Raw genomic sequence first — 13416 nt, 5'->3', positions numbered from 1 at the left:
ATAATAGTAACATGATATGACCAACATGGCCATGACATCCATGTAAAAACAATAACCAAACAAACAACCAACTAGCAAAGCTCCACCAAATCAGTTCAGTGGGTTTTACCTTCTTTCTGAGAGACAAGGAAAATAAAGACATGGAGATACTCAGCTTCATGTAATATGTAATAAAGCTCAGCTTCAGTGTATATAACAGTTTGTGGACTTGGGATTTTTCTTTCCAGTTTAACAATAAGCATTCTGCCTACTTGGTGCCACCTAACAGTCTGTTCTAGTTTACTTCTAGACATTTTGTTAATAAAGAAATTAGAAATAGATTTATTTCTGGACATTTTGTTAATAAAGAAATTGGAAATAGATGTATTCGAATTTTGAATACTACAGGTATGTAATAGCAATGGCATACTTTGTTCGTAAGTTTAATTTAAAGTGACTATTATTATTAAAAATAAAAAAAAAAAAAAAAACTGGTACTATTTCTTTGTGGGGAGGGGGAAGGTTGCCACATCTTCTGTGAGAGGATAGGAAGAAGATAAAAGCTCCTTTTGTAACTAAGTCCCTGTTTACTGATGCATCCAAAATGGTAGATTCTTCCATTTTAAGATTTAGACTATTTTCCAAGTGTTGTTTCTTCCTTCAGGATAAGATTTATGTAATTCTTTTCTTGGTGTTATTTCTGCACTTGATGAAGGCCCTATCCCACTATTTTGTGCTAGTCTTTTGGAGATCTTCAGCAAGTAGCTTTTGACAGAACAAAATTGACTGTCCTGTAATTGGAGTTCACTGAAGACTTCTCCTTTCTGGATCCATGTTTAATTTCTTGCATTAAAATTGAAATGAAACAAAACAAAAGCTAGAAAGTCAAAAAGAAAAATAAAGCTTCAAAAAGATAGCATAATAATCTTCCAAAAAGCAGCAGTTAAAGACTGAGGAAAATTCTTGAACTTTCCTCACAGTTTCCTGTGTTATGCAATAGAGGATAATCTTACTCAAGATTTTGAAAGATTAGTGGATGCCAGCTTCAGAGAGCTCCTTTTACCTGGTAAGTCATTTTTTATTGTATGCCAAAATCTACATTAGTGCAACAGGAAGGTTTAGTATGTGATGTGCAAAAGCAGTTCAAGAATTGACTTCAGATAGAACTCTCCCAACACATACTATAAATGGTAATATAGGAAGATTTCAGGACTGTGAACAGTGTTCTAAGAGTGGCACACTAAGATAAAGTTAAGAGCTTGGAACTGACCTTCTGTAGTGTGGAGTTATGTCTGCCATGTGATCACTAGTATTCCTATATAATAACTATTTGTATCAGTAGTTGGCCAGAAATTTTCAGATTCCTATTCTTTATTTAGAAATTGGAAATGATTGAGGGATGCAGTTTACATTAGACATTAGTCTGGATGGTGGCATTTCCGTTAAAACAACGAAGGAAAAGAGAACAGTGCTTGAGCTGTTAGCTTCCTTATTAGGCCATTTAACTGTGGTGAGACTCAGGTCTCTGCTTCCCTGAACTCTTTTTTCATTTATGCAGAGAAGGGGGGATTCCACCAAGGAAGCTGAGAGGCTCAATCTCTAGTAGTAAATAGTCCTTTGTATTTTGTACTGAGGTTTAGTTCCTTGGCTGGGGAAAAGTAAAAATGCCTTTACAGATGTGTTTCTGCTACCAGGTGAAGGTTGGAAGCATTATGTGATACTTCTAATTTGTTGGCTTGGTTTCTGGAAACTTTCTGCTTTTGTTCTTGCAAGAAACAATTTTTTTGAAATGGAACTTTTTCACAAAATTTGAAAATCATTTCATGCCAACTTGTTTTTTTACTCTAATTGAAAAAAAAAGATTACATGGTATTTTCTGCCGATTAATGCATGATTATGCAGTATTACATGATCTAATACAATTTTTAGTACACAGGAGAAGAAAAGTATTGTGAAATTCTTGAATTTGCACTTCAGAACTCCCCTGTAACATTGCATGAACATTTTTTGTACATAATTCCCTATGGATTTTTAATTCAAAAATTGCTTGCAATTTTATGTAAAACCTTTAAAAGCAATATTATCTACACATTGTTACAGAAGTAGAATTGCGTTTTTCTTCCAAATTTATAACTTTTTCTATTAGTGAGTTGTGTTCTTACTACTCTATCCTAACAGGCACCCTTCAATTCATTTTAATGTCACCCAACTGACAGCTGGTCAATCAAGAATGCTACAGTTAATCCTTATGTGATGGGATTAGAGGGAAGCAAGCAACTAGGTGGGCAGCAAGCATTTAGGTGAAGAGCAGTTCCAGCAGGGGGCTAAAATCAATTATTCACAGACATCGAAGTTAAATAGCAGCAAAAGGAATTCGTGTAAATATTTTCTCCTAGTAGGAATTTCCTTCCTAGTAGGAAATTTTTGAGCGTAGGGAATAACTTAAATTTTACCTCTGAAAAACGTGTAGGATTTGGGGCTTTAGCAACCATATAGATAACCTGCTGCTGCTAATGAGATTTGGTGGGTGATGTCAAAATGCATAGGGCACAATGAACAAGGAGAACAAAATGCACATTGTTTTATAGAGGCTGCTCACCTTAGGCCTGCCCATTTGATTTTTAAAGTGGAAGAAAGATCATTGATATTAATCTGATCGTTTTCTTCCAAACGTCTTGCAGGTGTGCCTGCCATTCTGCTTGCTGGTGGGTTTTTATTTTCTTTTAATGTTACTCATAATTTATTAACTTCAGAAAATACAATAGTTCTAGTTAGAAGGAACTGAAAATTTCATCTAGTCCAACTGTCTGACTGTTTGGGGCTGACACTGTTAAAACATTTGTAGAGTAACCACTAGAATTCTGTATAATCTACTTGAAGTGTTTATGATATTCATGTCAAATGGCAAACTAATAAGAAAAGGATTGCTCTTATAGACAAGTGTTAAACAGTCCTCCTTTGAATAGAATCTCCAAGGGCTAAAAGCTGATTGTGTGATATTCAGAAATGTTCTGTGAATGTGACTCTGGAGAGAGGTGCTTTTGAGCATTAACGTTGCACTGCTGTCAAACACTATGTATGTGGCACGAGTGAGGCGTTTCAAACGATGCATTTAGTCTGTTTATGATTCAGAGTATTTTATATGCTGTGCAGTTGGATGTGTTGTTTCTAAAATGTAGCAGTTTCAATACTGGAAGAGTGATTGATCTCTAATAGACATGTGATACAAGTCTAACATAGCAAGGGTAAGAATAATGAATTCCATACTTTGGGATACAAATGTAAACATCACAGTCCTCAGTGTCATGTGAATGAAACTACAGACGTATTTTAAAGAAATTTTGTTATAGCATAAATAAAACTGTCCTGGCTGGCTTTCATGAAAATGTAAATTGGTTTCTTTAAATACTGTAGGAAAGAAAAAAGAGTGAATGTTTACAGCCATCATGCTGTACTTGAAACATTATTTTCATGACAGTGTGATTGAGTGTGTCGCTTAACAGGGACATAAACATTTCAGTTTAGTAGTTACTTATATTTCAATGTCAACAACTGTTTTGCAGTACCAGTTGTAAAGCAGACTTGGGAAAGAGAAGCTGCGCTTATTGAATACTACAGTGATTACAGAGACATCTCCATTCCTACTGTAGATTTAGGTGTACCTAATACTGAAAGAGGTAAGTTGTTGACTGTTGGCAGTTTGTCACAAGTAACTGTGTAAAGATTGTATGTTTTCAGGACAAAGTGTGTATATCATGTTTATTTATTTCAGTAACACGTTCCTGCATCTAAAACAAAAAGAATACTTCTTTCACACAGGAAAAGGCTGGAGAGTACAGATCACCTGTGTATATAGATTATTGTATTTTTTGAGTAGAAAACTGAATACTTGTAAATATAATAAAAAGGTATGCGGATATACTGAGGGAGACAAGAATTGGTGTTACTATGCTGGGCCTACTCTTGAGTAAGATCAATTGCTGTAGTGCACCATGGATTTGTGACAGAAGGCCTCACACCAAATGGTTACTGAATGTGAACTACTTTCTATATGGTATTCAAATGTTGTATGCTTGTGTCCAATATGCCTCTATTTAGGCACAAAAACGAATTGTTAACACTGGAAGTTTTTTTCTTTTTTTATGACAAATGTGAGTTTAGAGTGCTTGTGCTTGAATACAAAAAAAAGGCTGTGGATTTGATGGCTTCAGGTTTTTGATTTTTTTGTTCCTTTGCTTTTAGGCATATTGTATGACCATTAAGCATTGTCATGTGTAACTATAGGACCTTTGGTCTACTGGCCTTCTGAACTAAGTAAACTATTCTGAATTTGCTCCAGTATTGTTTTTGCATCTGTCATGGAATGTTATACAGAAATCTTGGATTTAATTTTGTAAATACTTGTGTATCGGTCTGCATTAAGTTTTTATTTTCACAAAATCAGCAAAGCCAGGATTTCCTTATCTCTTAAGCAGCAAGTTAGTATCGTTGTTTTTTCCAAAATATTTTAACTGAAAGTAGCTTCAATTATAATATTTCATCCTTATTTTTAATGCTTTTTTAGTAACCTTAGTATTGACAGCAATACACAATACTGATCTGTAGTCTAGATGCTTAAAGGCTGTTTTCAGTTGGATTTTTCTGAAGTATAAAAAAGATTCCATGTAAGTCTGAAGTTTCTTGGTTTTTTTGTGCTGCTCATTATAAAGAAAGACTTTTCACCTTTTAAAACCCACTAAAGGGTTTTACCTTTCCGTTTCACTGTAATCTTACATTGAGTGTTAAGATCTCTCTTTAGAGGAAGTTATCAGAACCTGAGCTGCAGCTTATGAGCACAGTAGATCAATGTAGGCATAAATATTGACATGCAAGCAATAGACCTGATGCATTATGAAGTATTCAGAAAATATCTCAGAGTACTTTGCAGAAGGGTTGTCTACCATCATCTCTTCATTTTTTTTTAGTGTCAGACATTAAGAGTAGCAGTTTGCCCTAAGTTGTCCAGCAGGTTAATAGGGTGACTAGAATGTAGCTTGTTTTCCAGGTTTTCGTAATTCAAAGACTTTCCATCTAAAGCATGCTTCAAAATTTTGTTCTTGCATAGAAAACAATGATCATTTATGCAAACACCATTCAGTATAATGAAGGAGATAATTTAAGCTTGTATCTCAGATATTTTTCTAGTCATTTCCAAAATGTTTTAGTCCAGTGAGCACTCTTTTAATTCAATAATGATTGCTTTTTACAAAATGTCATGATACTTAAATGTATATGTTCTGTTATTCCTCTTCCTCTAGGTCACTGTGGGAAAACTTTTGCCATTTTGGAAAGGTATTTGAATCATAGCTCTCCCAGAACTCCGTGGTTAGTCATAGTGGATGATGACACACTGATAAGGTACAAGTTACAATATTTCAGGGATTACTGCTGTTGATGTTGGTAGGAATTTTAGCAATATTTGTCTCTTTTCCTGTATTTAAGATATACAGCTTTTTCATTTGTTACATTTAGCTTTATATTGTTTCCAGAAATAAAATTGTCACTTTTTGTTCAGCATTCCTGGATTGATATTTAAAGAAGTGTAAACTTGTGATTTAATAAAAGATATGCATATACTGTTACTATATAATCCTGTAGTCTCAATATGATAAGGACACCTGCTGTGGTTCTTCAGTGTAGGCATGTATGAGTTGATTGGTTTTAGTAATTTGCAATCCACTTTTCAGCTTGTGTTCCTTGCATAAAAGAGTCAGAAGGTTATATGGTCATTTGTCAGGGCCACCCAGGACTGTATTCAGGGACTTGACTTTGTTAAAAAATGAGATCCCATTTACATGAAAACTGACACTGCAGTATAAGAAAAACAAGGCACGTTGATCAGCAATCAGGATCACGGTCATGAACATCAGAATCAGTGGTTCAAAGAATACTTCACATTAAATTGCAAAAGAAGGAGAATTTAGAAGAGGCTGTAACTGTACAAAAAGCAGTGTTTGTAATAATTAAAACTTGTTTTATTGTCTCCGGATTCCTGGGCTAAAATGATTATTTGCAAAGTTCTTACTATGACTTGAGGAAAAAAAAAATGACATGTTTTCTCTATGGGACTCAATTCACAAAAACATTTTTGAGCTAATTGATTCATCAATTGATTTGAGCAAACAAAACAGTCATATCTCACAGTAAATTGTAAATTTCCGTTTTAAAGCTTATATCTCTGCTTTCTGTAGAATGCTTGGATTTTCTCCAATCCTGTTTTTGCTGTTTACTAGAATACCACTTAGGTTAGCAATGTCAGTTTTGAAATAAATGTCTTTATGGTTTAGTTTTTTTTCTCTTCCATGGATTTTCCTCTTTCAGTATCTTCAGGCTCCGAAAACTGCTCAGCTGCTATGACCCAAATGAACCAGTATTTCTTGGAGAGCGATATGGTTACGGCTTGGGAACAGGAGGATATAGTTATATCACTGGAGGAGGAGGGTAATTTGTTTCAGCTCCTGCTGAGATCTACATTAGTTCCTGGTTTGAATGCAGATGTTTTGAATTACAGTACAAATCAGTTGCAGCAGAATCACTAATGTTTCCTAGTACAGTTAAAAAGCAGTGATGCTCAAAGACCCAAATGTTTGTTACAATAAGTTGTGCAGCCCAGCAGGAACAGATTTGTAGAGCAAAGTGGTTGGTGCTGAGGACCGTGCATGTTTAAGGGGGTTTGTTTTGGTTTGATTGCTCCTGTGAACTCGTGTGCCCGTTATCAATTATCAGCACCACATGTTGTTTTGAAGCACATCATGCTGCATTGATTCATCTGACAGAATTCATTCTGCGCGCACACAGACCATCTCTGTGTGATTCAAAGTCTTGTCAGCAGAGACAGCTGGGATATTTCCCTAAAAGAGTTTGTTTCTGATCTGCATTGTGATGGAGTTTACAGGAGAACCTAAAGAAACACATTTAGTGATAAAGATTGCTGCAACGAAAGTACTCTTTTCTTGTTCTTTGTCTTTGTCCAAGCATGGGTAAAAAGTAAAACCACTGATGATTTTTGAAATTCATGCAATCATTATGGAGAGGTAGCTGAGGAAGGAATCTTACGTTCTTTCCTGATAAAAAGTCTCTTCTAGAAATTGCATTGTGGGTTAAGCTCATGCATGAGAAATATGGACCACTGTGATTGTGTATAGAAATTGCTTTAATTAACATGTATGTGGTATTTCAGTTTGGCTTATATTACACTGAGAGCCATCTTAAGAAGCATCTTGTGTGTCTAAAGCAAGTCGTGTCTTTTGCATGTACTTAGCTTCATTTTATGTGAAAATTAATAGCTAAATGAGGAATGACTGAATAAATAAAAATTAATTAACCTCCCTAATTGTTTTGCATAGTTCCATAAAATCTTGTTTAAATAGGGTATATTCTTGAGCTAAGAAATATACCTCGCATCTTGTTGGTCATAAGGTGAATGAACTCATGAAGCTGTATAGCAAATCTGAAGCGTGAATCTCTGGAGTGTGATTTGTAACTGTTAGAGTACCCTGTAGTGGACTAACTGAATGATGTAACTTCAGAAAAAACAGTTGTGGAATACTCTACAAAAGTATGTTCCCTCAGCTGTTGAATTTAAGACATCATCATGCTTCTGGTCTATTGGAGGCTTATTTTAGTGATAATAATCTACAAGCTCCAGGCTCTTGTTATTATTTAGATGAGCAAGAAAGAAACAAGAAGCCTTTTGTATAGCTTCAAGGAACATTTTTTCTTTATGGAGAGAACTTGGTACAGCAAAGGATTCAGGGAATGACAGTTGAGGTTTAGAGTTCTTCTTCTTTTGTTGTTTATATGAGAACTAACTAGAAAATATATTTGAATAAATTGAAGAGAATATCCCTTTAAAATCCTGATGAAATGTAGGAGTAATTATCAGTGGTAAAAAATGAAGGCTAGCTAAGTAATGGTTGGAATAGCAGTATAATTAGTTTTCATCATATAAAGTAATCATCTTTCAGAAAATGCCTTTTGCATTACTTACCAGTAATGACTTCTCAAATCTTCAAATTCCAGATAAGTTGCATTGGAGGGCTATGTGTTGTCTTGCAACTTTACATCATTTAGCAATTTTTAATCATTTCAAGTCATTTCATTACTTTAGTACTTACTGTACAATGCTTTTTGTTTGCTTTTTTTGTTGTTTTTTTTCTCCTCCTCAGAATGGTTTTCAGCAGAACAGCTGTTCAGAGGCTGCTTGCTAGTAAGTGCCGGTGTTACAGCATGGATGCACCTGATGATATGGTCCTGGGGATGTGTTTCAGTGGCTTAGGAATCCCTATAACACACAGTCCGCTATTCCATCAGGTCAGAGAGTTATTTTTACTAGTGCTTAAAATATATTTTGTTCTTTTAATTGTATGCACAAAATAAGAGTCATAAATATTACCAAATGGACCAATGTGTAATAATCATAACCAAAATGCTGCTACTACAACTCACTTCTCTCTGGAACATTTGACCAGCAATTCAAAGCATGAATTATTACAAGTACAGAAATTGTTTGTAAGTTTATAGCAGTTCATAGGATATTTCATTTACTCTGTAACAGAGTTGGGCCCTTTGAAAAACAAATAGAATGAGATGCCACATGCTTTGAATACTTGTGGTCTGTCACAGAATCATAGAATGGTTTGGGTTAGAAGGGACATTTAGGACCAACTAGTTCCAACCCCCTGCTATAGGCAGGAACACCTCCTTCTAGACCAGGTTGCTCAGAGCCCCATCCAGCCTGGCCTTGAATGCTTCCAGGAAGGGGGCATCCACAGCTTCACTGGGAAAAAAAAAATCTCAGAAAGCTAAATACAACACAGAAATATTTTTTTCTTCAGAAAATGGAGACTTGACTATGAAATTTTTCAGGGAGTTTATTTTCTCTGCTTACTCCAATCACAGAATTACAGAATGGCTTGGGTTGGAAGGGACCTGAAGGATCATGAATCTCCAACCCCTCCACCACAGGCAGGGCCACCAACCTCCCTATTTAATACTAGACCAGGCTGGCCAGGGCCCCATCCAATCTGGCCTTGAACACCTCCAGGGACGGGGCATCCACCACTTCTCTGGGCAGCCTGTTCCAGCACCTCACCACTCTCATAGTAAAGAACTTCCCCGTCATCCAACCTTAATCTTTCCTGCTTCAACTGAAAACCATTTCCACTTGTCCTGCAGTTATGAACCCGTTCAAAGAGTTGATTCCCCTCCTGTTTATAGGCTCCATTTAGGTACTGGAATTTTTCTACTGATTCAGCATTTACTATTCTGAATTCTCTTACTATTGAAAGTATATGAATATATGCAAAAGCGTTCCTCCAGCTGTTGCTTTGATTGCAGGTTCTGAGAAATGGTACAGATATCTTCTGATAAATTGACCTGTGCCAACACAAGGGAAAAATAGGTCACAAATCACAATTTTCCTGTCAAGTGTAGTCTTCAGTTAGGGAGATTGGGATTGGAATAGATTTGAATCCACTGTCAAGAATAGTTAACAATGTATCTGTAACATGATAATGGAAAACAGAATGCACCAAGTCCCAGTGAGGTATGCTGAGTCATGAAACAAAGAAATAGTTCTCTTTCCTCCCATGGTATGTGAGTGAAGAAGCACTTGTGATTTTTCCAAACTGTGTAAAAACTTCTTTTAAAAAGTCAGTATTTAAGTCACCGTAGTGCCGGATGTTCATCTTGCTTAAAAGTTGGAAAGATTGGTGTAGTTGAATATAAATTGAGATTAAGTTGAAAGGCTGCTTGAAAGTTAGTAGAACACCAAGTAATTCAAAGTAGCTGCCGGGGTCGGAGAGGAAATTAGCTAATTAAATTATCAGTGTTCCCCATATTGACATTTTTTCCTGATTGCATTTACTATTTAGAGGAATGGGAAGACCAGGACGCTCCATTCAGAATTCTAATTCCTTGACCACATAAAAAGAAATATACTGATTTCTTTTCCTGCTTTATTTTATCATCACTTCTTTCAGTATAATTATGAAAGAAAGCAAGTAATGCATCTTAATTAGCAGAATTATAGAATAATTTGCTTGTGGAGGTTTGGGGTTTTCATGTACAGAGGTTTTATTTTTTTTCTCAAATGAGAGTTCGAAAAACTAGAGCTCATCTCACAGATGTGTGGGACTGGCACTTAAAGAACAAAACAAAGCGCTTATTTGTAATCCTTAAATGTGCACTTGATATTGATTCACTTGGAAAATGAAACGCTAGTGGTTTGCAGAGAATTACACTTGAATCGTAATTCATTTTTACTATCACTTACAACAAATCCTAATTTAGTGTACCTTTAACAAAGATGAAGTCTGAGGAAAGAACTCCAGTTCTGAGTTTTGAGCGTGCTCATTCTGTGATTCCCACAGTTCTGCAACAAATGTTGTTAAAGCAAAGAAACCAGAACTGGATTTTTGTGACAACTAGAAAATTATTTTGGGGGTTCCTCTTGGTCGTACAAATGGATTTCTTTTTTTTATAAACAGTCTGTGTGTCAAAAACACTCAGATTTCTTAATGTCAACATTTTCTTGCCTGATTTTGTGCCTGGAGCATACAGGAAAGGGCTGGAATAATGTAGCACGTAGAATTCATTACTTCAGCCATCAAGAGGCTGAAATGTACAGTATTCAATCAGTTACAAGCTTAGGCATCAAATCATTGATCCAGTGTTCTAATCACCCAATTTTCTTCTTTTGTCTTGTACCTAAAGAAAAAGTGAGTGCATCTTCTCGCATATTAAAAATTATTTACTAACACAAAGTGCTTCCTGAATAAAGTTCTGCATGTCTTTACTACATTTCTCTGAAAAAAATAGTTGTTTTACCACAGATCACTGCAGAGTGGGCTTTTTTTTATATAGAGATGCACTTACATGCCATTAAATTGTCAGATGAGATGAAACATGCTTGGTACATTAAAATTGAGCTGCATCATGTGAGTTTGTTGTAATTCTGTCTCTTCTGATACAACCCAATAAAGAATAATGCAGTTTTCTGGCACCATAATATTTCTTGCCTGTGGTAGTCTTTCCCTGTCATAAAACTGCATACATTCCAGCAGCTGTATTTGGGATCTTACAGTCACAGTGCCAGGGTTAGCATCTTTCAGGAGGAGGAGAAGAAAGATAATACTGCATACAATGATTTTCTTATTATTGAACACAAACAGTATATTGAAACAGGTGTGATACAAACAGTGCTGCTCACTGCTTGAGTTCCTAGGTGGTGGCCATTTCACCCTGAGAAATAGGACACAGTTAATACCAGTGTACTTCATAGCATGGTGACTGCAGTGCACGAGATCTAAACTAACGCCTGTAATTTTACAGAATGATATAAAATAACCTTTGTAGTTATCCTGTATGTTTTTATATTTGTTGTGATACAGAGGCCACTGAATGGCGGTACTTTCTGAGTATATAATTCTTCCTTAGAAGCTTGTGGTAGCAAGAGTAATGGGAGGATGGTTGGACTAGATGATCTTGTAGGTCCTTTCCAACCTTATGATTCTATGATTCCTTGTGGAGTACAAATGGCTTTGGTTTGTTCTTCCTTCTTAGGCACGGCCGATGGACTACCCCAAAGACTACCTTTCTCATCAGATTCCAGTGTCATTCCACAAACACTGGAATATTGATCCGGTGAAGGTGTACTTCACATGGCTGGCACCAAACACAGAAGAGGCACTTAATGGAAAGAAAGTTGAATTTAACAGGGAGGACTTATAAGAAGGAGAAGAATTAAAGTATTGATTAACATACTGCAGATGAGAGGCAGTCACTACTGTGATTTTTGTGTCGTTCTTATACTGATGATCTTTCTGTGACATAGCAGGTAATGTTTTGTTCCCGTTACTTCAGAGCAGGGGATGAAGGCTTGTAATCAACTTTTGGATTGTTTTGTTATGCTTGGTTTCTTTTTAAATATCTTAGAGCTTTATACATCCCTGAACTTGCCGCACATTCAAACACATACCACAACTTTGTCTGCATTCTGTTTTGGTCTGTGAATGGTACAACATCCATTTACATTTCCTTCATTTGTTCTTACAAAAGCTGCAGTTCTTTATTTGGGAGCTTAATGTTGAATACCTGTTAAATACCAACTGAACATCATGTCTGATTGACCTTCAGAAAAGTTCTCTAAAGTGTTCTGAACAGGTTCCTGGTGAATGAGAGAGGAGACAGGACTTTATTTCTGTGACCAGGAGCTGGATTGTTTGAAAGCTATGATCCTTTGTGCTCATTTCAAGTGGATAAGTGGAGGTTCCTGGTGGACCGAGTGTGAGCTTCTCGTGTACCTCTAAATTAATCAGAATTTCTGAGGACTGTCATCTTCTAAAGAACTGGGATTTCCGAAGCGGCCACGGGAGGTCACTGTAGCTCCTTTAGAAACCTAAATCGTGGTGTAACTCTTTGGCAAGTATAAATGGGACTTAAGGATTTTTGAAGAACTAACACTTCAGTGTTGCTGATGTGTGCGTTTCCATTGTACGTGGATGCCAGCTTTAAAAAGTTTGCAGTGTTCCTAATTTATATCATCAAGATAAGTAATCTTGTGCTTACAATGTGTAAAAAGTGATTCATATTTAATTGTTCTTCATTGTTTTCTTTGAGTAATTCAGTTTTGTAGAAATGTTTGTACAAAAACTGGCTTCAGTGTGTTTTAAACTAATTTTTATATTGTAAAACTTTCAAGGGAACAGTATATGACACTTGTATGCTGTTATTTAACTTCACTTGTTATATTGTAACCAAATACAGGGTCTTAAAGCCATACTGCTGAGGTCATTTGTGGTTTTGCTTTGGTTTTTGGTAGGTTAGAAATTGATTCCATTCCAAAGTAATGCAATACTTGCTCTTATGTCCAAATAGCGGAGCCACTGATTCCAATAACTGAAGTTGTAGAAACACTTGTTTGTGAATGTAGCTTGTGGTATTTTAAGCATTTGAATAGCAAGCACATATTCCTAATAGATTCAAGTACTGATTACCTAGGAGAAATCCACGTTATGTATTTTTTTTCTTTTTTTTTTTCTTCCCACTATCAGTGCCTTAAACAGTAGACATTTACTGATACCAGGGCTGTGTTCTCTGGCACCGTGGATGTATTGTCAATTGTGTTTACTGTTTAGAACTGTAAGAGCTGAAAGCGGAATAAAAGCATTCTTGTCTAACCTTTTGTGCCTTCTTCCTCTTTGCAAAAAGAAGAGTACGGGATTCTTCAGACCCTTTGTCATAAATTTATCAGCTGAATGATATTCTGTGGTCAGTTGTGCTAAAAAGAATGTTTAAACAGTTTGGTTTTTTTTGTTTTCGTATTCTGACTTTACATGCTTCCCTTTGAAGTTAATTTTCTTCTCTATTTTTGTGTAAATTAAAAATGCTTTTCTA

General features: G+C 35.9%; 1 protein-coding gene across 5 annotated transcripts in view; it reads left to right on the top strand.

Moving 5' to 3' along the window:
* Positions 1-13199, top strand: part of B3GLCT (beta 3-glucosyltransferase) — a 46863-nt gene extending 33664 nt beyond the window's left edge. For all 5 annotated transcript variants that reach the window (XM_085216062.1, XM_085216061.1, XM_085216066.1 and 2 more), the window contains 5 exons: positions 3543-3656; positions 5277-5376; positions 6340-6459; positions 8187-8331; positions 11584-13199. In XM_085216062.1, the coding sequence (XP_085072188.1) occupies positions 3543-3656; positions 5277-5376; positions 6340-6459; positions 8187-8331; positions 11584-11751 (647 nt within the window). In that variant the 3' untranslated portion in view covers positions 11752-13199. The remainder of the gene's footprint in view (positions 1-3542; positions 3657-5276; positions 5377-6339; positions 6460-8186; positions 8332-11583) is intronic.
* Positions 13200-13416: the final 217 nt, after the last annotated feature.

Source organism: Meleagris gallopavo, chromosome 1 (genome assembly GCF_905368555.1).
Source record: "Meleagris gallopavo chromosome 1, MGAL_WU_HG_1.1, whole genome shotgun sequence".
NCBI lineage: Eukaryota > Metazoa > Chordata > Aves > Galliformes > Phasianidae > Meleagris > Meleagris gallopavo.
Note: the sequence above shows the minus strand (reverse complement) of the source record. Positions and strands in the feature narration are given on the sequence as shown.